Source organism: Neolamprologus multifasciatus, chromosome 11, assembly GCF_963576455.1.
Source record: "Neolamprologus multifasciatus chromosome 11, fNeoMul1.2, whole genome shotgun sequence".
Classification (NCBI taxonomy): Eukaryota; Metazoa; Chordata; class Actinopteri; order Cichliformes; family Cichlidae; genus Neolamprologus; species Neolamprologus multifasciatus.
Window position 1 is genome coordinate 21,180,334 of NC_140449.1, and position 22,970 is coordinate 21,203,303.

The 22,970-nt window shown below is 41.3% G+C and overlaps 2 protein-coding genes across 6 annotated transcripts in view; both read left to right on the top strand.

Annotated features, from left to right (window-relative positions):
* The window catches only part of cers2b (ceramide synthase 2b), a 41,436-nt gene extending 33,311 nt beyond the window's left edge, over positions 1 to 8,125 (top strand). The window contains exons 5-11 of the mRNA XM_085177996.1: positions 1,028 to 1,085; positions 1,300 to 1,350; positions 2,062 to 2,154; positions 3,902 to 4,030; positions 5,037 to 5,143; positions 5,250 to 5,403; positions 5,651 to 8,125. Of these exons, the coding sequence (XP_085034122.1) occupies positions 1,028 to 1,085; positions 1,300 to 1,350; positions 2,062 to 2,154; positions 3,902 to 4,030; positions 5,037 to 5,143; positions 5,250 to 5,403; positions 5,651 to 5,806 (748 nt within the window). The 3' untranslated portion in view covers positions 5,807 to 8,125. The remainder of the gene's footprint in view (positions 1 to 1,027; positions 1,086 to 1,299; positions 1,351 to 2,061; positions 2,155 to 3,901; positions 4,031 to 5,036; positions 5,144 to 5,249; positions 5,404 to 5,650) is intronic.
* Positions 8,126 to 9,458: 1,333 nt separating this feature from the next.
* Positions 9,459 to 22,970, top strand: arnt (aryl hydrocarbon receptor nuclear translocator). 5 transcript variants are annotated; one of them, XM_085177980.1, is made up of 20 exons: positions 9,459 to 9,828; positions 10,413 to 10,506; positions 10,685 to 10,723; positions 10,813 to 10,863; positions 11,748 to 11,961; positions 13,450 to 13,663; positions 13,757 to 13,859; positions 13,955 to 14,020; positions 14,145 to 14,230; positions 14,383 to 14,459; positions 14,869 to 15,003; positions 15,114 to 15,188; positions 16,857 to 17,008; positions 17,216 to 17,341; positions 17,807 to 17,882; positions 20,160 to 20,350; positions 21,874 to 22,069; positions 22,245 to 22,440; positions 22,545 to 22,666; positions 22,759 to 22,970. In XM_085177980.1, the coding sequence occupies exons 1-20, from the start codon at positions 9,792 to 9,794 to the stop codon at positions 22,840 to 22,842; spliced, it is 2,334 nt and encodes a 777-aa protein (XP_085034106.1). In that variant the 5' UTR covers positions 9,459 to 9,791; the 3' UTR covers positions 22,843 to 22,970. The 5 variants fall into 5 exon arrangements, with proteins under 5 accessions (XP_085034106.1, XP_085034104.1, XP_085034105.1 ...); XM_085177978.1 differs by having other exon boundaries at positions 9,460 to 9,828; positions 22,242 to 22,440; XM_085177979.1 differs by having other exon boundaries at positions 9,460 to 9,828; positions 17,219 to 17,341; positions 22,242 to 22,440.

Below are 22,970 nucleotides of genomic sequence, written 5' to 3' on the forward strand. Positions count from 1 at the left end.
TTTTCTGCACCCTTTAAAAGTTTTCTGTATCCCACCTCCCTTCACATGAACTGAAGTGACCTGATTTAAGTGGAAGTGTAGAAAACAGCATGTTTTATGATTTTGTTTCTTTCTGTCTGCCTATCACACACATCATATTGAGCTTTTGTAACACAAATTCGATTAGTAACTGTGATGTGATGTTGAATTTGTGTGTCACAACAGCTTTAAGTGGGCTAAATGCTCGAAAATAGCTTGAAATAGCTTTTGAAGTGATTTTGTTTTCCTGGTACACATGATGGGAAAAATAACTACAAAAACCAAACAAATAAAGCAAATAATATTATAGATGTCAGGTATGGGCCAAGCATTTACATTATTTCAGCCAATTTACAGTGATGTGTGTGCATATGTGACGTGTGGGTGTGTATGTGTGGGTGTGTGCAGGCGTGCATGTGACTGCATGCTTGTTGCTCTCTGGTCATGGTGTGTCTTTCAGCTACAGCGTAAAGGCATTTTTCTTGTGAATCGATGTATTGTGGATGTGCACACAACAGGCTTTCTGTATCTCTCCCTTATTCCCCCCACTGGGGTATCTCCCACACTCCCACTCCTTCTCTGTATCCGTGTCTCTGCTGCAGCTTTTTCTGTAGCGTCTTCTCATTACACCTGTATGAGCAGTGACAATGACTTATCACTGTCTCCAGTACAGGGTGTTGTCTAGTGGCTCTCATTGTCTGTTAGCACATATTTGACTGTGTCTGTGTCTCTGTGTGTACATTTGTGTGTTCCCGCGTGTGTGTGTTGTGTTTGACATTATCAGCAGATTTTCCAGGCAGTTTAAGCAGCCTGGCATCTCTCTTTAACTTGTGTTTGTGACTGTAAGCGAGAATTTGTGTGTGTGTGTGTGTGTGTGCGTGTGTGTGTGTGTGTGTGAGTGTGAGTGAGATGCATTTATGTGTCTGCTGGTAGAAAATGTGCCTACTGTCTTTCCTCATTGACTGAGTAGAAAGTGTGTTTGTATGTGTGTGTGTGTGTTCTCTTGCAGTTGGAGATTTACCTTTTACCTTCTTGCTTTCATTGCTGGCCTGGCCGCCCTCATCGATGTGAGTACTGCCATGTTAACCTCGACCACTCCTCTTCCTCCTCTCATGCTTTTATGTATATTCATGACCTGTCCAGACTTTTCCTTTGCCGTGATAACCTCACCTCTCGCGCTGTCAGAGGGGGAAGCATTGACTCATCCTTGTGCTGAGTCAGTTGTTATAAATACACCTGTCGTGTTTTGCTGTTTCATTCTCATCCTGCATGTCCTTCCAGAAACCTTGGCTGTATGACCTGAAGGAGATGTGGCAAGGCTTTCCTGTGCTGGTACGTCTCTAGAATCACTAAGTACAATAAATGCACTGCGTATCTGTTCATTAAATTAAGCTCCAGAACAAAAAGGTCCTGGAAGGTAATAAAGTTTCTCCCTGGAAGCAACCTGTCTAGAGTGGCTTTTCTTCGTTTCGGTTTCACTTTAGATTTGATTAGTTATAGTGTTAGTTTTAGTGTCTTTAATGGGTGACATTTGTCAAGGTCAGATTTAAGGACTTTAAAGCAGGTGTTTTAACATAAACACTTCTCTCACAGTCTCACTGACGATCCCAGACTCTGTGAATATCTGTGCCAAAACATCCTCAGGCTTTTTATTTTGGTTTAGTAAACTATACTCCCTCGGTTGGGATGCATGACACATATAGATTCAGCTGATACTGGATTGGAGCCTTAATTGCCTTAATTTTTCTTAGCATTAATTCACCAAGATGCTGGAGGCATTCCTCAGAGATTTTGGTCTATATTGACATAATATCTTCACACAGTTGCTGTGACAATCATGCAGCTTGGATGTGTTAACTGGCACTCTCTGAAGTTAAACCAGACATTAGTCTTTTTTAAAATTACACCAAAATCAATTTTATCAGAGAACATTTAGAAGGTTAATCTGTAATCCAGGAAAAAGTACAACCCCACTTCCCAGTAGTGATTTGCACAAACTGTTATATTGACTTTAAAATTAACGATCTGTATCCTCCCCTTCAGACTCTCTTGCCGTCCCAATATTGGTACTATATGATTGAACTGGGTTTCTATGGATCTCTACTCTTCAGCGTCGCCTCTGATGTCAAACGCAAAGTAAGTGAATTTATCTCAAGAACACAACGATTTTTTTTATTTAGGAGTACAAAGGATTTGAACAGGAAAAGGAGGAAAGAACTGTCCATCCATCAATTTTTTGCTGCTTGTCCAGTCTGGATGACAGAGTCAGCAGCCTAAGCAGAGATATCCAGACCATTTGCCCCCCAGCCACCTCCTCCAGCTCTTCCAGTTGAGCACAAAGACATTGCTAAGCGAGCCAAGGTTTGCCCTGCAGCCCCCTCCAGGTGGGACATGACCAGAATACCTCACATAGATGGTGCCCAGGAGGTATCCTATTCAGATGGAACCACCTCAACTGGCGCTTTTCAGTATGGAGGAGTAGTGGCTGTTCTTTGAGCTCCTTACCCTACCTTTAAGGGAGAGCCCAGCCACCCTTCGGAGGGAGCTCATTCTCATTATTTTGGTCACTACCCAGAGGTCGTGACCATTGGTGACTGACTAGTAAATACACAGCTTCATGTTCATGTTCAGCTCCTTCTGCTGTGTACAGCATTCGCACATCACTGCAATCTCCTGCACCACTCTTCCCTCACTTGTGAACAAGACCCTGATACACTTAAACTCCTCTATCTGAGGCAGTAACTCAGTCCTGTCCTGGAGTGGGTGCTCCACGCTTTTCCAATTGAGAACTTTGGGAACACATCAGACTTTGAAGTGCTAATTCTCATCCCATATGCTTCACACTCACGCTCAAACATTCCTCCAGAATCCTAAGGTTGACTGACAGACAGACTCTCCTCTGTCAGTTAGTCTGTTAGTTTAGTGGAGTGTGACTCCCCTGAAGTTGGAACACTCTCCAGTCCCCCTTCTTAAAAAGAGGTAAGACAGTAAGACAGTCCCAAATCAATGTCCCCAACTTCCATACAGTGCAGAGACGTATCAGCGACAACATTTCCACAACAATTAGAACCTTTAAAAATTCAGAGAGAATCTCATCCCGTGGTCCATGAGACTAAGTCATACTGAACCCAGCTAAGCCCTGTGATCTAAGGGCTAAGGGTGAGCCCGTCGACCAGTCTTGCCTCCAGGGCTCCAGTAACCCCAATGTAGGTGAGGTAATGTGGCTCCATAAGCGTCTTATGAATCACACTTGGCCTGACCTTTCACCTAGAACCAATTTGCCTTGGCAGACCCTACTGGGGACAAATTTTGACAACGTGGCATTTAGGATCATTAGGGCTGACAAACCCCTTTACCATGATAAGGTGGTGGTTCATGGAGAGGGGGCATGCAAAATGTAAAATGAGTATGTCATTTGTGCAGACACAGCCACCATTGAATCTCTGTGTAGCATCATAATTCTGCACACAAGGCTGACAAAGAGTCTTTCGTCACTCTTCTCTGATCAGTTTCACATCTGGCATGGACTGTGAGTGGACATTAGGCTGCTGTGACACGTGTGTGTTTCAGTGTGCCTTTGTGTGACATGTGTGCGTGTGTATTGTGCGCCTTTGAGTGTGTTTGGCTTGGACTTTGCTCAGCCTGGTCAGCTGAGCACAGTGGGGTAAAAACTCTTGCCAAACTCTTTCACAGTGTGTTTCAGCAGCACAAAGTCTAACCCAGATAATGTTAAGCTGGATTTACTTGCATTCTCATGTATCTGGTTAAAACATAGTGCACGGTTATTTATGTGTTCTGTTTCATGTACACGGCATTAATTCAAAAACATCTTTACCCCCCCACAAACCCCACCCACCACCACCATCTATCTCCCCCTCTCCAGGACTTCAAGGAGCAGATAGTTCACCATGTAGCAACAATCCTCCTCATCAGCTTCTCCTGGTGTGTTAACTACATCCGTTGTGGAACTCTCATCATGCTGGTGCACGACTCCTCCGATTACCTCCTCGAGGTAAAGCCTCACCTCTTTTTATACACTGATGGAAAGCACGTGCCCAAAATCAACTAACCTGTAGCTCGACATATATTTACATCCTGTCATCCTGGAGATATTTTACTCCGTGAGGTGTGAGAACTGTGTTTGAATGTTGCACAGTTTGCACTGATGTCATTTATCCCTGCCACCACTAAGCAGGATGTTTTGGCCTTTGAGTATTCTGATGTCTTTACACTGATCACATACTGCCCCCTTGTGGAGGAAAGTGCAATTTAAGTATTATTTGTGGGATATAAACACTTTAGACTTTCATTAATTAGCATGGTTTTTATCAGGTAATAGAAATATTTGTAACCTGTTGCTTTTTTTTCTTTTTCTTTTTTTTTTATTCAGGTCATTCCCTTAAGCATTAAATGTATTTTAGTTTGTCAAAGGGCCATAAATAGCAGAAATGTGATACTGACTCTTTGCCAAAGACTGTATGAGTGGTGAACATAGATGCCATGAAGTCACCCACTGTTAGCAAAGTCCAGTTAAAAGTTTGCCAGACGCAACGAGCGAGGGGTGGAGCTTACTGTGAAAATGGGGGACAAAGCACACAAATCATTAGCCAATAATCTGACACATAATTTATAAAATGAACTTCATGCTTTATTCAGCATGGTTTGAAGTTACTGGCTGAGACCATAAAACCATCAGAAAAGTGTCACTGAGTTCACAGAGGAAGAAATCTGAAGACCAGAAGTCTTTTTGTAATCACAGGATCGCCCCCTGCTGGTCTTTAAAGAGAATACGTGTTTAAAGCACTTTCACTTTAGCCTCTGAATCTTTTACAGATCCATTGGCTAAGTTCCTCCTTTATACCACGAATACTCTTTGGTTTTATTACATGCGGGTCATTCATGCAGTCAAGCCCAAGAGGACCCATTTACAAACAGAAAAAGCTATGAATGAAGCTTAAATGCTTTTTTTCCAGAAACTTTCCCTTTTTGATTATTTTTTTAATCTTTTCCACTAACAGTCTGCAAAGATGTTCAACTATGCTGGGTGGAGAAATGCCTGTAACTACATTTTCATTGTATTTGCTGCAGTCTTCATTGTCACCCGCCTTGTTATCTTCCCCTTCTGGTAAGCACACACACATACACAGATTTGAGACAGTCATTTTGACTACTGCACTATACCACTGTTTGTCGTGCTTCACTCTCCTTAATCCTCGCCGTCTCTCTTGCAGGATTATTTACTGCACGTGGGTGTATCCAGTGACCATCTATAAGCCATTCTTCGGCTACTACTTTTTCAACGGACTGCTGATGACTCTGCAGTGTCTACATATCTTCTGGGCCATTCTCATTATACGCATAGCAATCCGATTCCTCACCAACAATGTAAGCAAACCAAAAGAGATCAATTAGGTCAAACAGGAAAAACTAAATAATGCTGCAAAACATTTATTTCTGTGAGTCAAATTTGCACATACTCTCTTCTGAAAAGCTGCAGATCGAAAATGAATAAGGCGTTTGAAAGTCTGAGTTTGTTCTGACACTCTGCAGAGCTCCAGAGCATGAGCAGGAGGTCTCCCTGATTGATGATGATGTTTACATATTTTCATGAGCTTTTCCTTGTGTTCTTCAGGAAAAAGTGGATGATGAAAGAAGCGACAAAGATGAAACGGACGAATCAGAAGAGGAGGAGGACAAGGAGGCAGGAGAGAAAAAACATATGAAGAAAAATGGCCCGGTGCAGAATGGTCACACAGTCCACAACAACAACCACCGCAAGAGGCAGTGAAATTAAAGTCACGGGATGGAGGAACATAAGAAGGACTTATATCCCTCAGTGGAGGAGCAGGAGGGAGGGACCAGTGATCCCCTAAAACCCAGGACAGCGGGTATCTGAGGAAATTTGGCACTGTTACTTTTACACAACACACATTCATGTTTTTTTAGAGGGCACAGAGATCCAGCAGATGACATACACTACATTAAGTGGCACGGCTCTTCGCTTTGTCATCAGAGGGAAAAAATGTATCACTGCCTTTTGTTTGATGTTAGTCCCAAACGTTTTCAATGAGACAGGGAAGAAAAAATGGAGAAGAGCAAAGTTTGGAGAAGACAGATGAGGGGGCGGAGGAGGTGATGCTGCTTCTACTTTAGCTTTCATGTTCTGACTGTGTGCCTTAGAGCCAGCTGACGGCTACGAAAAAGCCATTTTAAAGCCTTCTGCTTTGAAATTGAGTTGCTTTATTCTTTGTTTGCTTTTTACTAACAGAACAAAACAACTGAAAGTGGGTTATGTGAAGGGCATTTATTTCCCTAGGTTTCTGTCTATGCAACTATCCGTTCAGCTATTGCAATGTCTTTGCACAAAAGTACAGAGTCTCTCATATAAAGTAATAACCTGCAGTAGGACTGTGCTCCTCTGCTCTCCGGTGTGGTTTGTGCCATTTGTAAAGTGTTCTGGTTTGAGTTTCGTAATCAGCAAGATTTTTTTTTAAAGGGGGACCTATCGTGCTGGTCCATATTTTCTGTCATAAACTTTTAATAATGGATGTTCACATTAAACATGGCCAAAGTTTCAGATAATGAGGTCTGTGCATGTGCAGGCATTCCCTGTGGGCCAAAAGCTCAGACTTTAGGTTACTCTAAATGCTCTACTTCAGGTAGTTTTTTCTACCCCTGCATCTGTTTGATGTCACAAAGAGAGGCTATCCCTAATATGGTAATCTTGGGCACACAGCTCTACCCACTTAGTGTTAAAATCTTTTGTTTACAAGAGGCAGCCAATCAGGAGAAAGCTGGCTCATACCTGATTTATGGCACTGTGTTAAAAGTGTGACGTAGCCAAAAACCTCAGAAACTGCAACACATCTGTTTGGCAGTGATACGCAGTGTAAACTCAGTATGCTGTTAGCACAAGGATAAAACATTAGTTGAACAGCATCTAATGGGCCTTAATTGTATCTAGCTTGCCCCTTATACTATTACAAATATCCAGTATTGTGCCAGATTTATTAGCTCAGTTTTACTCATGTTGACAGTGACAGTGCCCGAGTATGAACGCGAGCATCACCCGCTGCAGTGGAGATTCAGCGCAGTACTATAAACCATGCTTCAAAGGGACCTGGCAGGGAGCTAAAACCGCTTCTTTCAAGATAACCCATGATTATTCTGAACTGTGAATCATGCAAAGCTCCTCTAGCAGAGTCCCAAGAATAAAAATATGGTGCTGGAAAAGAGCATAATATGTCCCCTTTAACTTCTGTTCATTCCTAATCCACCAAGGCTCACTTTGTACAATTCCTGCTTCCAGTAGAGTCATCTTCAGAGTTCTTTGGCGTTTAGGCTATAAAAGAGCTAGAAATTAATATAAACTCCGATAGAAAACTTGAACTAACTGCTAAATAACTTTTTCCTCTCTTCTTCAGCTCAAGCAGTTTTGCATTGACGATGCCACCCACTGAAGAGCGATGACTCAATGCGAATGGGCGTTGCTCTGTTGAAATGCTGGAGTTTCATTAAGTACAGTGGAGCAGGACGCTTTCACAATTTCAGATTTCCCGAGGTCACTGCCCAATAGTCTGGGTTCTGATTGTTAACCCGACTGCAAATTTAAAGTGTTGATCTGAGTAAATTTTTTAAGTATCATTCTGGGTATTAAATGTGTTTACAGGTATGTTCTTTGAAGCTTTTATTTTGTTTTAGTTTTTAGATGAAATCATGAAATGAGTGTTACAGAGTTTTGTTGCTCTAAAGCTTTGTATGTCAAGTGCCTTATCTGTAATGTATGGGAAGCTCTCCTTGTCTTCATGCCCTCTCCTTTTCTTTCCTGTTTCCACCTCACATCATAGATCCAACCCTAAGACTGCTACATGCTCTCACATCTTCTCTTCTTTATAAAATGCCTTCCTTTCAAACTCACCCTCATTCCACTACCACGTTCTTTTTAACTAACCCCCAACCAACCAGCAGCCTCTCTTCCCCAGCGATGCAGAAGAAACAGCTGTGTCCTAATTACAGTGTTATTATTATTTTTTGTCTGTTTTTTTGTTTAATGATGCCTAAGTATTGTTATTAATGATAAAAGCAAAGATCATGAATCACAATGAAACCAAGTTGAATTTGTGGTTATTTTCGCATTCATCACGGCTAATCCTAAGTAAATCAGTCCTTTTATAATAAGAGTATATTATATATACAAGGGGGTCACACTCATTTTTAATTACATTGTGGACAATATAAATTCATTTTAAGTGGGCTGGACCAGTCAAACTTTTGCCTAATAATCTATATTTACACACACAAAAAAAACTTTCTCTCAGCATAATAAAGCTACTACAGTTAGTTCCTGAGATTAAAAAAAAAAGTTAGTGCAATAGACTCACTTTTACACATTAAAAATAAGTGCTGTGTTTAGAAAATCGAAGAAATCCACCACTGCTCTGTGACCAATTTGCCCAAAGATGTGAACATTTAAAGAAAATGCACCATCAGCTAACTGAACTACCTGAACTTTGTCCTATAATTTAAAAGCTTGCATTTTCTGATTATTTGCAGAAATGTTCTGTTTTTGCAGTGCAAACACTGTACAAACTAAAATGATATAATAAAATGGGTGATAAAGTCGTGCACTAGGTGGCGCTGTCACCCCATAATGACATCCTCAAGGGTTTATGCAGTTTAATATTAAGAAATTGAGACTGTGCATTGTTGAGCACTGTGACTTTGCTAACGAATAAAGTAGTTGTATCCACTGCATGTATAAAACTTTTGCACATTGCACATAAAACTTTATGTGCAATGGATGGTTTTAATTGTGGGGTATTGGAGCTTATGTATAACTATAACTAATCAACTTTCATTTGATTGCAATGTATCCATATTTTACATTATTGTGTCACACATAAAACAGTAGTACCAAAGGGACTGCTCAGGTTCAGAAAGGCTGCGAAAAAGAGGAAGACTACGGAGAAGATTCGTGGACGTAGTGATGGAGGAGATGAAGATGTCTGGTAAGACAGAGTATACCTGGAAAAAGGTGAGAGGGAGGCAGATCATCTTCTGTGGTGACCCCCCTTAAGGAAGCAAAAAGAAGGACAAGTTGCAAGCACTAAACAAACAATCCAACATTTAGAAACAGGTAGCAGGCTATAAACACAAAATTTATTAAATTGCCGTTTAATTATTTGATCTAAGCATTTCTGGACTATTTCACGTCCTTCGAGTTGTTAAATTTGCCACCTTGAGGAGCAGGAGAGATGATTCCTATTCACAGCCGTGCAGTAAAATATTGTAGGCGTTAGTGTGAACCACGAGTTTCAGTCGAACTGGTTATGCACCAAAACCCCGTCACATTTGCATCATGCACCTCTGTCATGGAAAGCGGCGGAGCTGCAGTTCCCTCCGCTGCCAGCAGGGTTTGAGGTAGTGACGTCATTGGTGTCGTTTACACGGTAGCTTTAGCCCTGCTAGCGAGAAAAACGCCATCTTATGTTGACGGGGGGTTTAAACGGAGTGAAAACAGGGAGACAGGCACTGAGGAGGCGAACCTGTTAATTTTTTATGATTAAAATTATCCGAGTCACCTGGACTAGTGTTAGTCATGGTTTGAGGGCCTGCATAAGCGCAAAAGGAAAAAGGGCGAGAAAGTGAGGAAATCAGCAAGATACTAGTTAGCATTTAGCTACCTAGCGAACGGGCAAGGGGGAGGACCGGGGTAGTTGAGGATTTTTTTTTTTTTTTTTTTTTTTTTTTGGGTGAAGCTGAAGTTTTTGTTTATGTTATTCCACACGGAGATGTCTTCTTCAAATGCAGGTAAGGTCAACTTTAAGCCACAGCGACGTTGTAGTCACACCCCACACTGCAGCTGTTAACCAGTTATGAGGGATTTCTTGAGTGGAGCTTTAAGCGGACACTTTCCCAATGATAGCGTGACAGCGTCGGCTAACTTAGCTCCGTAGCATGGCTAGACTTGTTATTGCACAAACATGCTAACGAGCACACATTAGTTAACTGTTATTGTGGCTCTCCTTTCATATTTTGCACCACTAAAAGAGTTACGCTGAAAAGCCAAACCTGAGTTGAGCAGACTGTCAAGTTGCAATAGGCTGACGCTGTTCAAATTTTTCGTTTTTAATTCTGTGCACAAGATTGTATCTGCATGCTACATGTAGCTTTGAGGTTAGCCCCGAATCGTAACGAACACGAATCAAGAGCAGATGAGGTTAATTTTCTATGTTGTGGCCTTGAAATCAGACACGTATACGCTGATGTTATTTTGAGCCCCGATTACAGGCTCCTGGCGGTGGTTGAGTTTGTTTTTCAGTGCTTCAGGCATAATAGGAAATCACTTGTCATCTTGTTTATTGCGCCTCTGTGTTGCCCTGTGTTATTAATAGAGTTACAAGACCCAGATCTGGGTATGGGGGCCAGTGGGACCCAAACAAGTGGCGGGGCTGTTGTACCAAAAGGGAGCAACAAAAGACGAGCTGCGTAAGTGTGTGTGTGTGAGAGAGAGAGATACTGTTAATTTTTGTGCTGATGTATCCATATTGTGCTATGCACATTTGCTGACTGGCTGACTTTTGTTTCTGATCGTCGTGGTTGAAAATTATGGTGGGAAAAAATGTGTGAAACTGTGTCAGATCGTCTTGTTTCTCCTCTCTCGCAGGCCAGACTTTGATGATGTTGATGGAGGCAAGTTAAGCAGGTATGTTTGTGTGAGTTACGCTGGACATCAAGGGTTTAAACTGGCTGCATTATAGTAAAAATCAATCTGGTTCTCTTCTTTCTCTTTAGGTTTGATGATGACACAGGAGGCTCCAGCAATGACAAAGAGCGCTTTGCCAGGTAGGAGGATGAATTTAGAGGAATGGACATATAGCAAGGGAATATAGCAGAGCATTAATATAGATGCAGGAGCAACCCCTATGCCTGTCTCCCCACTTCAGGGTTTTTTGTTTTGTTTTTTTGAGGGGAGAGGTCATCCTGCACTTCTTTTTGTTTCGGTAGTGACTTTAGGCCTGTTTTTTTTAGTGGGTTGGTTTCATTTCCAGGTTTTTGGAAGACGATCAGAGTTTTGCAGATAAGGAAAAACTAGCCAGGTATGGCCTGTACCACTGTGGAAGGCTCCCTCTCCTGCTTGTATTCATATTGATATTGAATGCAGTGATCAAATACGTTCCTATCCTGCTGGGATACCAGCACATTATTGTTTCAACAGCACAAAATTACCCGTATATTTTGCTGCTTTGCGTCTGTTTTGGTGCCTCCACTTTGGTGGCTGGTTTCCCCTTTCAACCCACCACTATGTTATGTGTCACTAACTGCTACACTGTGTAAGTTAAGGATTTTTTTTCACTCCAGTAACCCCTTCCTCTTTAGCAACTATCCTTTCTGTCTGTTTTGTCCCCCTCTCCCCTCTCAGGTTAACTGAAGGGTCTTTCTCTTTCGGCACTTGCTCTCTTTTATCACACAAACTGGCCTTGAAAGACCAAACTCTTTTGCTTTCTCACGTTCATTTTTTAAATTTCTTTTTAGATCATTGACTTTACATTATTGTTTGATACGTTCATTACACGTTTCACCTTCTTGCACTCCCACTTCTTCTTCCTGATTGGCATCTTTACATTGCGACATAAACTCTAAACTATACGCGTTGTCCACCCACCCATCTGTTTCCCTCATCTCGATCCCTCCTCTCCACCTCTGTCTCATTCATTTCCTCACTCCAGGGAGAACCACAGTGAGATTGAAAGGCGGAGGCGTAATAAGATGACTGCTTACATCACAGAATTATCTGACATGGTACCCACCTGCAGTGCACTAGCGCGGAAACCAGACAAACTAACCATCCTGCGAATGGCAGTTTCTCATATGAAGTCACTTAGAGGAAGCGGCAATACCAATGCAGATGGGTCGTACAAACCTTCATTTCTCACCGACCAGGTATGAGAAACAGAAGGAAGTTCAGATTTGCCTGCTAAAACTTAAAAAACCCTTACTATTCAGGGAAGGCAATACCTGTGACTATGTGACAGTATTACTTATGTAAGAGTTGTTAATATAAAGGTTTCACAGTCACAGTTAACCTCACACTGTGTAACACTGAAATCAATAGAAGTAAAGGATACTGAAAGTAACACCTTTTTAAACTTGCTTGTTTTCTCACCTTGTGGCTGTTGGTTAGCTTTTACTTTTGGTAACTTTCCTTATTAGGTAGTCGGTAAAGTTTAAATTAGTAATGTCAAAGGTTATGTTCATTATTATTTTAACCATCTTTCATTTAGACACTTGTTTAATTTGTTAATTGTTCAAAAACCCAACTATTAATATGCCTTGTGTTCAAGTGAGCCGTGTACACTTGTATATTATGCAGAACTTGTGTATGTTGTGTATGTATCTCTTACATTGTAAAGCTTAGTTGCATGCTGCATCAGCTTCCACACTGCTGTCAGTGGTAGAATCGGATTTGATTGGCTGTCGGTTGAAAAGTAAAACTTTTGTCACCTCTGTGCTGCAAGCAAACCAACAGACTCACAATACTGTTTTGCAGTGCATTATGTCATCTCATCAAAGGTGAATTAGAAATGTGAAAGTTCACATCTGAAATGCATGCATGCAAGTGATGAAACTAGGGATGTGCACGATTAGATGACTAGATGTTTAAATATTGCTAATATCATTATAGTTGAAGAAATGATTTCAAGAGTGTTTTATTTAAATTTTCTGAATTTGGTGGGCTTACCAACCCGGAGAGTGGGACTAGAAATCTGACCCTGAACCACTGAAAAAGCATTAATACTGATACGCAAGGGGATAGGAAGACACAACAATCAGTGGGGTTTAAGATTTACATGTGAAGGTTAAACGGAGACAGAAACATCAAAGGTTTGGAATACAACAATGGGGTGACAAGATGAAAGACTAAGATATATACATGTGAAACAAATGGCTGATATTATCTGAGGGACAAACGCTCCAGGGGTTAGGCAGCTGTGTTCTGGTTGCAGGGCTCATATCCAGCAGCAGTAATTTTTCACCTGAATGTGACACAAGTCACGATTTTTTAGTATTTTTCAAGCAACAAAAAGTAAAACAGAAGTGCAAGCCAATCATGGTTTGATAGTTTCTGATGGCTTTAAAATGCGTATATAGTGGTAGTATGAACATTGTTTAACCTCATCCACTAGATTTCTGCTCAACAGTTTCTCTTGCCTCATGTTTTCTTACTTTTAAACTTATTGGCTCTAAATGCGTAAATGAAACCATCAGATTTCTACTCTACCAAGCCAATAACCAGGTAGCCAATGTTTCTATATACTCTTCCCATAAAAGTGTTTACACTTCTAACACTTTTCTGCATTTTTACAAATACTTTAGATTGATACCTCCACGACTGATCTTTGACCTTCACTACTCGCTGTCTGTCTGTAGGAGCTTAAGCATCTTATCCTGGAGGCTGCTGATGGCTTCCTGTTTGTGGTGTCATGCGAGACGGGGCGCATTGTCTATGTCTCTGACTCCCTGACCCCAGTCCTCAACCAGTCACAGTCTGACTGGCTCGGATCCTCCCTGTATGATCAGCTCCACCCAGACGACAAAGACAAGCTTCAGGAGCAGCTCTCCACTGCAGAGAATAACAACACAGGTATAAACACATTCTAGGAGCAGTTTCAGTCATGAGGGAAAATGTGTGTTTCATTTTGTGAGCACAGTTCAGTGTTGTCTTTGTCCTCAAAAGGGAGGATGTTGGACTTAAAGACAGGAACAGTGAAGAAGGAAAGTCAGCAGTCATCAGCGAGGATGAGTATGGGAGCTCGTCGATCATTCATCTGCAGAATGAGGTGATTAACAGTTAATAATATAGTTTATGATTGTATTGAAATGTGTAGCAGAATGCACAGTTTCATGTGGTGTGTTGGACTGTTTGTGTTTGCAGGTGTGGCACGTGTCCAGTGGAACCAATGTCAATGAACAGACTGCAGTTTCTTAGGAACAGAAACAGGTGACCAAAAACAAAAAGATCTTCTTTTACAATCTTATTGAACTTACTGTGCAGAGAACAAGCATACCTAACATATACCAGCTGTAAATTCATATTTTCATTGTCTTTTCTTCTTCAACCTAAGAAATGGTTTGGGTGCAGCCAAGGAAGGGGAACCACAGTATGTAGTGGTGCACTGCACAGGATACATCAAGTCCTGGCCCCCTGCAGGTAAAACTAGTCCTTCTCAGTCTTTAGATACATGAGCATCTGTTATATTTGCTTACTTATATGCAGAAGACCTCTTTACAATGCTTAAAAGCACAGAGCTAGATTGAAAAAAAAAAACTTTAATCCTTTATATTTTGTCTTTTGTCTTTCAGGAGTATCATTAACAGATGATGAAGCAGACAATACTCAGGGGAGTCGCTACTGTCTAGTTGCTATTGGGAGATTACAGGTACAGTGGATGTCTTGTGGTCCCATGTCTTTTGCTGTGAGGTCAAGTAAACGGGCAAATGTTTCGTTGATATCAAAGTGCAGTAACCTTTGATCCTCAAATCATCAGAACATAAATAAAATTAACTGTGCCAGTGGTGGAAGATAGATTTATGAGGTGGAAAAAGCTGCATTTTATTTTTTTATTAGTGTGTTATCTGAAGGTGATTTTGCACTAGTTAGTTGAAGTCATTGTGAAACACTGATATAATTAAGAACTTCTGCGTTTTGTTCTGTTCTTGCCAGAACAAAAACTGATCTGAAACTGAAAATGTAAAAATCTAATCTTACTCATGCTCATTGCAACTTTGATATTATCTAAGTTTTTGTGTCTGGGTTTTTATTGCCTTTTATTTTTGACTCTTCTCCAGGTTACTTGTTGTCCTGGTGACACAGATGTGAACAGTATCAGTGTTCCTGTGGAGTTCATCTCCCGACACAACTGTCAGGGCATTTTCACTTTTGTAGATCATCGCTGCTTGCCCGCTATCGGATATCAACCCCAGGTGAACATAGCTGGCTAAAGTGCCAGGGTTGCATTGCATTTCCTCTGAAAGTCTTTATCAGAAGTTAGTTTTCATGTCCTGTAGAGTAACCACATTTTCTTTTGTTGCAGGATTTATTGGGGAAGAGTATCCTAGACTTCGCCCACCCTGAAGACCAGGGCTTACTAAGAGACAGCTTTCAACAGGTGAATTAAAAACTCTATTAATATCATGAACTCGGTTTAGCATTGGAGTTTTGTATTTGTGGTTGCATTGATCCACCATTTTCCAATTCAAATATGAAACACACTTTGCCTTTGAGTGTCTGCTCATACAGAATACCAGCTCAATGGGGTATCACTGTTAGATTTATAAACTGTACTCCTGACTTTGAGAAGGAGATTGGGAATCATATTATGTTAGATGGGTGAAAAAGGGTGTTACACCAAGAACCTGGCTGTAATTGCTTTGTCACTAGCAGATTGTCGTGGTTGCCCCTAGTTTGCATGGAGGACAGTTTTGCCACCACAGAGTTTGCAAACATCTTGGTGTTTTCCATGCACACCACTGGCAACTATTGCAGCCTGCTAGTGACCAAGATAATTGCAAGGAGGTTGTCCATGCAATAGTGTATACCTCTTTACAACCAATTTCACTCAAGCTGTAACAAGCAATCACTTGTCAACCAGTCAAGGAATACATTTTTTTTTTCGCTTCAGCTACCAGTGGCTGCTACGTGGTTGCCATCTTCAGTGCAGTGTCAGTCATTCATTTGCTGAATTCTGTTGTCACTGCTTGTTTTTCCCTTTCCCTACTTTCACCTGCGCGTGCTCTCGCTCTCTCTCTCTCTCTCTCTCTCATGCACACTTCACGTTTGGCTTGCCATTAAAAGTGTAGTAATTTCAATGGATCTGATGACAGCTCCATAGCGAGAAAGAAAAACCACTTAACCACATAAAGAAAAGCTGCACCTGGACTTTCATCATGAAAGTGGACATGATGGATGTCTACATGAGGCTGAGAAATAACTTAACAATAATTCTTTGTAATGCCAAATGGCTTGATGATGTTGTTTATTTTCAGATTTGTGGTATGAATAAATGGCTACGGTTCTGTTGCGTACTGGTTTAGATATTTGCTTGGCAAGCAAAAGGTTGCTGGTTTAATTCCAGCTGGAGACACAGATACCTTTGGGTTTACATCAGGAAAGCAATCCGGCGTAAAACTGTACAAATCAAAAGTCACGATGAGGCTAATAAAAGTATCTTATAGTATAAATGAACTGCTATCAGCATGATCTTGAGCAACAGAAAACTTCATAGAACTTTTAGCCCTGTCCAAAACCACTTGGATGTTAACTTTAAATAGTTGGATCCTTGTTTTCTTTTGTTGTATATGAGAAACACAGTTTATTTTACCTGGGTGATGTTAGAGAGAGATTTCTCTTGAAGGTTTATTTGCATTTAAGTAATTTATTTCCTTAACTACATAAATTTTAATTTACATGTCCGTGTGTGGATGACAGGCTCAAAATGGGGGAAAGCATTGCTGCAAGAGCAATGTAGCAAAAATGGAAGATAAGATCTCAGAACATTCAAAGTTAATGGTGCAAAGTCAGACTAAAACTGAAACTGACCATACAAGTATAAACTGTCCATTTTCCAATGAAGAGCACTTGTCTGATTGTATTTGCTGCAAGAGAAAATGTTCTTTCTGCAACACCAGATTCAGCAGTAGACACTGTTGTCCCATTACCTTTGTAACCCGATATCTTCCAGTCACTCAGTTTCTGTGTGTGCATGCAATCCTCCGCTCATTGCTTATGAAAACACCACAGTATGAATGTTTGGCTTGTTGGATGTGTGTGTCCACAGGTGATTAAGCTGAAGGGTCAGGTTCTGTCAGTGATGTTTCGATTCCGCACCAAGTCGAGAGAATTTATCTGGATGCGAACCAGCTCCTTCACTTTCCAGAACCCGTTCTCGGAAGAGATCGAGTACATCATCTGCACCAATGTCAATGTCAAGTGAGTCAAGCAGACATGATTACACTATCAGATCCAGCAAATAACGAAAGCATTGATGTTTTTCACCGTGTCTGTGAGACATTCCTCTGTGTGAACGCTTACAGTTCCTCTTACATCCACAACTACCACAGCCGCTTTTAATAAACCACAGACTCATCACTCTCTCCCAATACTTCTCCTCTGCACCCACCAATGATTGTGGGGCAGTAGAAACTCAGCTCAGGACCCCCTCACTCCCATCTCCTCCCCTGGGGCTTCGATGCCCCCTTCCCTGGGTCAGAGCAGCCCAAGTGGTCCTCCTGTAGTGCTCAGTCCGGGCCAGATGGCCACCAGGTGAGACCAGGCCTGACCTCCCTATCCTCTCCCTGCTTGGGAGAACAGGGGCTGCTTCTTCGTGGGAGACTTCTGCTGTTTCTAGCAAACTACAGTTCTTCAGTTTTTTTGTGTTTTTCCCACTCTGGGTGATTCTTCCTTTCTTCATTTTTGTAGTAATGGAATAGAAGTGCTAAAATGGAGCATGTCTTATTTTTCTTTTATTATTCTGAGTATTAAATATACTTTAAAGAGGTGAGCTTTTGGCATAGGTGGTGTGGCATGTTAGCTGTATGTACTCTCACATTCTTCTCCTGACACCTTTACTGTTCCCACGGTGGACGGTGGTTGACGGTGGTGGGCTGAGTGCTAGTTTGTTAGCAGGTGTTTGGGATTTCTAATGCAACAGTGAAGAGCATGGGTTTGTGAAAGTTATGGTATATTAGGCCGACTTCAAATAACAAACTCTCTCTTCTACTTTTTCAGACAGCTACAACAACAGCAGGCTGACCTGGAAGGACGAGATGGTCCATATGAACCAGGATCAATGACCCACCCACAGGTCAGGGAACACGACTGTACCACTTGACTGAAGCATACACGTTTCCTGTTTCTTTTGAGTTTCTTTTTATAGAAACAGTGGCAGGATGTAGATTGTTTGCTTTCCAGGAAAGCACATCCGGATGTTGGGAGAATCATCACAACTTCCTTACAACTGCCTGCTATTCTTGCTTGAGTCAATTGCAGTGCTTTCTGCTGTAGTACTTAGTCATTTTCAGCAGAAATGATTATTTTTTTTAATCATGACTCATGTGAATTGTGCAGATATGTTACAGAGAAAATATTGGGGGCAGTGGGAGAATATCAACTTCTCAAATGAAATGTTGTAGGTCTGAGCACAGTTTTGTGCTGCATTCTTTGTTGTTGTTTTTTGAGAAGCTACAAGGATGTTTGTTTGCATTTAGCCTGAGCTTTAACCTCCTAGTTGCAAAAAGACAGCAGTGAGCAGGACAGTGCCATAGATTAAAAAAAAAAACATAGCTGGACAAGTTGATTAGTGAAAACCACATCAACAATTTCACCTGTGAAACTATATGTGGAACGTGACATTAAAGTAAAAGTCAAATTCCTTCATCTAACCAACGGTGTGATAAGAAAAGCAATGTTTGCAGCTGCTTCCATCCACTGTCATCTGGTTTTCATAACAAGAGCACAACTGACTCAATAATAAGCAAACGTCAAAGCTGTCTGTAGGTAGATCACCTGCTATATCTGTAAATTTGGAAGGTTTTCTTGTAAAGTTTGCCATTCTAGCTGTGATACCTGCAGCATGTAGGAGTGAGTTTGAAGAGAGGCACAGCATTTAGTCTGCTACATCTAATATATTTTTCTGATAAAAAAATATTTATTTATCCCATATTTACGATTAGTCTTTTAAGTGTTTATATTTGCTTGTGCTGTTCTTGTACGTATGACAGCCATCATCAGCTAGCCACCTATATAAGCAGCACATCAGCATGTGGTGATGGGCGTGTAGTTTCTATATGTCTCAGTAAGTTTGTGCGAATTTTCAGTGTCTGACAAGTGGAAATAATTGATTACAGAAACCATTAAGAATTGCATTGATAGTAAACTGGGGACATTCTTATTAGATGGGCTACATCATAAAACACCAGTGGCAGAAATCACCCAAAAAGCGCTGGATTTTCTGTATACGCCAAACCAAAGCCTTGCACTTTTTCTTTTTTTTCTATTTTTTTTTAACGGCTGAGCCATTTCTAAACCAGGGAGTGTTGTCTAATTGACATGTGAGATATGAGGAAGTTTGCTGCTCTTCACAGTGCAGTTTCCTTATTTTGTCATTAGCAAGTCATACCTCTGTTTATACATTAGATCAGTTTTCATTCAAGCTCACAACTAAAAGGAATTAATTTAGTTATCATGTAACCTCTTAATCTTTGGTTATGAAAACGGCAATAGGTAAAACATAACACAATTTATGAATCAGAAATAAGGTGAACTACAAGCAAGATAGCCAGTGGTGGTAAAGTAAAGCAACTATTAGCAATAAACTGGATTCCAACTCTGGGTCCCTCATAACTTTTAGGCTTTTCAGTCAATTTAGTGCCAAAACTGTGAAAGCTAAACTGACTGCAGGATAAAAAAAAAATGGCGCACCAGATGCACAATTGCAATTAGAAGTAAAGTATCCACAGGGAGCAGCTAGAACATGTCAATATTTGCTTATTCTTAGATCTGACCAAATGGTGGAAGCAGAGGCGTCAGTTAAACTGTAACTGCCATGGAAAGCTGCCAGTAGCAGTTACTAGGGCAACAGAGTATTCACAACCGACAGTGGTACACACACAAATGTTTATTAGATGGTCCATGTTCACAACCAGCTGTTTTTGTGTTTGCAGCAGCAGTTTTTTACATCGCCCTCAGTGTGCAGCTTTAAAAGATGTTTTGCAGACTTGCAGCATGGGCCAGTCGTTCACTTCACTTACTGAACATGTGTAGATTAACAACATATGAACATATAAAAGAATAACAGTTCAGTCATAACATTTTAGTTGGTTTTACTGATACCGTTTGTATTGTGTGGGACATGTTTGCTAGTTTTGACGTCCTTAATGTTTTTTGTTGTCCTCATGCTACTGTGAACAGAGGCTGGTCTGTTACAAACCAGACCTTTAACTTGCCCAGCGCTGCAGGCATCAGTTATTTTCATTATTGATCACCAGAATGTTTACAGTTTATGTTTTGAGCCTGCTCTTCTTTAGTGTAACTCTAGACTCACGCCTTTTTTTTCTTTCTGTTTTTTTTGGGTTGGCTTCAGATGCAGGTGCAGCCAGTCACTGCAGCAGGGCCGGACCACAGCAAGAGCATTGAGAAACCAGAACTCTACCCTTCGCTTTTCCAAGGGCAAGATCAGACCAAAGGCCTTCCTTCCTCCACCCCTACTCCATCCACCCAGATCTACGCCCCAAACAACAACTTTGCTGCTGGTCGTTCCAGCGATGCATACAGGTAGCAAGTCTTCTGTGTCCGTATGTATACCTTAGTCATTGTGAGGGCTGCTCAGTGTTTGTGTGCTGTTGCTTGTGAATATATTTACACTTAGACATTTAATTTCAGTTACTTAGGAGTGCAGAGCTATTTCCCCCATAAACAAGCACTTTTGTAGCTCCGTTTAGTTGATATAGGACTAATTTAGGTTTTATTATCACCTTGGAACGATGTAAAGTTAATGCTGTGAACCTTACTGTATTAAAAATTTAGAAATGTTTATTATATACTAACTGGAGGCAAGGAGAAAAACTCCCAGTTACTAAGTTGTAATCTTCCACTGTGTCTGGAAATCGGGTAATAAAAGCTTTAAGTTGATGCAGAAGATGCCTGGCAAAGATTATAGGTCCCTTCAAAATCTGCTCTTCAAAGCACAGACTGAAGTAGCTATACTCCCTGTTCTCCTGACCTTAAAATTTGCTAACATAAAAGATAACTTGTATACATGTCCTAACAAAGTACTGTGTGTATATATGGCCTGAGGAGCGGGTCAGCACGAATACAGTACCTGCAACAGCAAGACCGAACTGAACTACAATCAGAAAGTCAGATGATGGAATACCATTAAAAGCTTTCCTAACATTTTTAGACGTTCATTCAGTTTCATCCCATCATCAGACAAGCAAAATTACCTTTAGTGCAAATCCGTTATCACTCATTGTATTCCCGAGAGTTGGGAGTGTCATAAACAGTAGGAGGAATGCTTATGACCGGCAGTAGATGCAAGAAGATGTCACTAATGCGTCTTTTCCCTTTGCACCTACTCGACTCTTCTCTTGTCCGTTTTGGTCGTTTTCCAATACAGTTGAGTACCACATTACAATTGTGGTTGTTATAGCAAGGGAACCTGAAAGTCTTATGTCATTTATATGAGACGCAACACAACAATGGAGGGCATGGAGGCAATGGTATAAATGCTGCTCGGTCTGTGGCTTTTTGTCAGTCTCCGGGTAAAAGAAGAGAGCAAAAAAGCATGTGTGGCCATGTCCCTCGCTGCTGGTTTTGGTTTTTTTAAATGCCCGGTTTTATTCTTGTTCCACTCTCATGCCCCATCCAATGGCATCATACCTACCCCCTAATGAAAAAAAAATCCTAAAAATCAATTGGAATTATGTCGAGCCAAGCAGGTGCTAGTGGAAAAGAGCCTTAACAGCAACCTCTGTGGTTCTTCTTATAATGTTTGCCACTAACCTTTGCAGACTCTCAGCAAATAAGTTTTCTTTCCCTTTTAGAAGCTTTAAAAAAATAAACAATTGTTTGCCAAATCCAACACTGGCAAAAAGTGGAAATGAAGCAGTGAAATGTTGACATGCAGTGATGTTGTCAGGAATTATTGTCCATCAAATGTATTTGCATCACAATATTGGCGAGACAATGCCACCAAAACACTTACATATCTGAAACCTGTTTACACAGAGATTATGAGAGAATGTTGGGCTCTGATCTGATTTTATCCCTATGCATGTTGTCACTTTTCTCCATAGACCAGTCAATATGAATCCACAGATACCGCAGCCCACCCACTCAGCCTCAGCAGGACAGATCTTGGCTCAGATTTCTCGTCAGAACGTAGCCCCACAGCAAGTTAACCAATCCAGTACGACAAGCCCCCTCCATGGAGGCCCAGCAGGCGGGTGGCCTGGGGCTGGACCTGCAGCCAGACCGCAATTTAATAACCAGGTAAACTAGTATAACCAAATTGTGTGATTGTGTTTGATGGCATTTTTAGTCATTTTATATTCACAAAAAAAGACACTATCACGAATATGTTTACATGCCTGCTTGGTTATTGATCACATCATACTACCTAAGGGCTAGTAAATTAAGAAATCTCTGTTTCTTTTCTTCCCAGCAGGTGGCTCCCCAGGCGGCAAAGACCATGTCGCCACAATTTACTCCCATGGGAGGGTTTGTAGGCGGCCCTACCAACACTTTTGGCCAGATGCCAACAGGTGCTGCTCCCATGCCTACAGGTGCTGCTCCCACCGCCACCAGCGGCGCAAACTACTCGCAAATGAATGCTCGTGCAAGCCTCAACAACAACGGTTTTGGTAGGTTGTGTGTGGGGGGTTTTTCTTCTTCTTTTTTTCGTCGTCTTCTTTGTCTTTAGTTGTACTGGTCTGTAGTCTCAATCTCTTCTGCATTCCTGTCCCAGATGGCTCTCAGTCTGGGGCACAGTTCCCTCCTCGAGCAGCAGAGGCAGTGTGGCCCCAGTGGCAAGGCCAGCAGCATTCACAGAGTAATTCAGAGCAGGGCAACCAGCAAGACATCTTTCCTGTGAGTGACACAAGCTCATTCAGTTTTAGATGTTGTTTTACTTTTCTATTCTATGTCACATTAAATAAATCTGTTTCTTTTATTTGACTCAGGATGTGTTGTCTATGTTGGACCAGCCTGCCAACTTCAGCAACGAGGACTTTGAGATTCCTATGTACACGCCATTTAACGAGTGACCTGGAAATACTTCTGTCGTCTTGCCTAATTTTTTGCCCTCACGGTTTCTTATATTTAGCTCTTCTCCTCGTCTGTTCTTTCTGCTCTTCCCCTTCTTTGCATGGCTTCAACTGCACAGCTACAAGAC

What these genes read in the sequence shown, in the direction of transcription:
- arnt (XM_085177978.1), top strand. Translation starts at nt 9,792, where the DNA reads ATGTTATTCCACACGGAGATGTCTTCTTCAAATGCAG. An exon ending in AGCAACAAAAGACGAGCTGC is followed by an intron (nt 10,507 to 10,684) that starts GTAAGTGTGTGT and finishes CCTCTCTCGCAG; the next exon opens with GCCAGACTTTGATGATGTTG. An exon ending in CCTCAACAACAACGGTTTTG is followed by an intron (nt 22,441 to 22,544) that starts GTAGGTTGTGTG and finishes TTCCTGTCCCAG; the next exon opens with ATGGCTCTCAGTCTGGGGCA.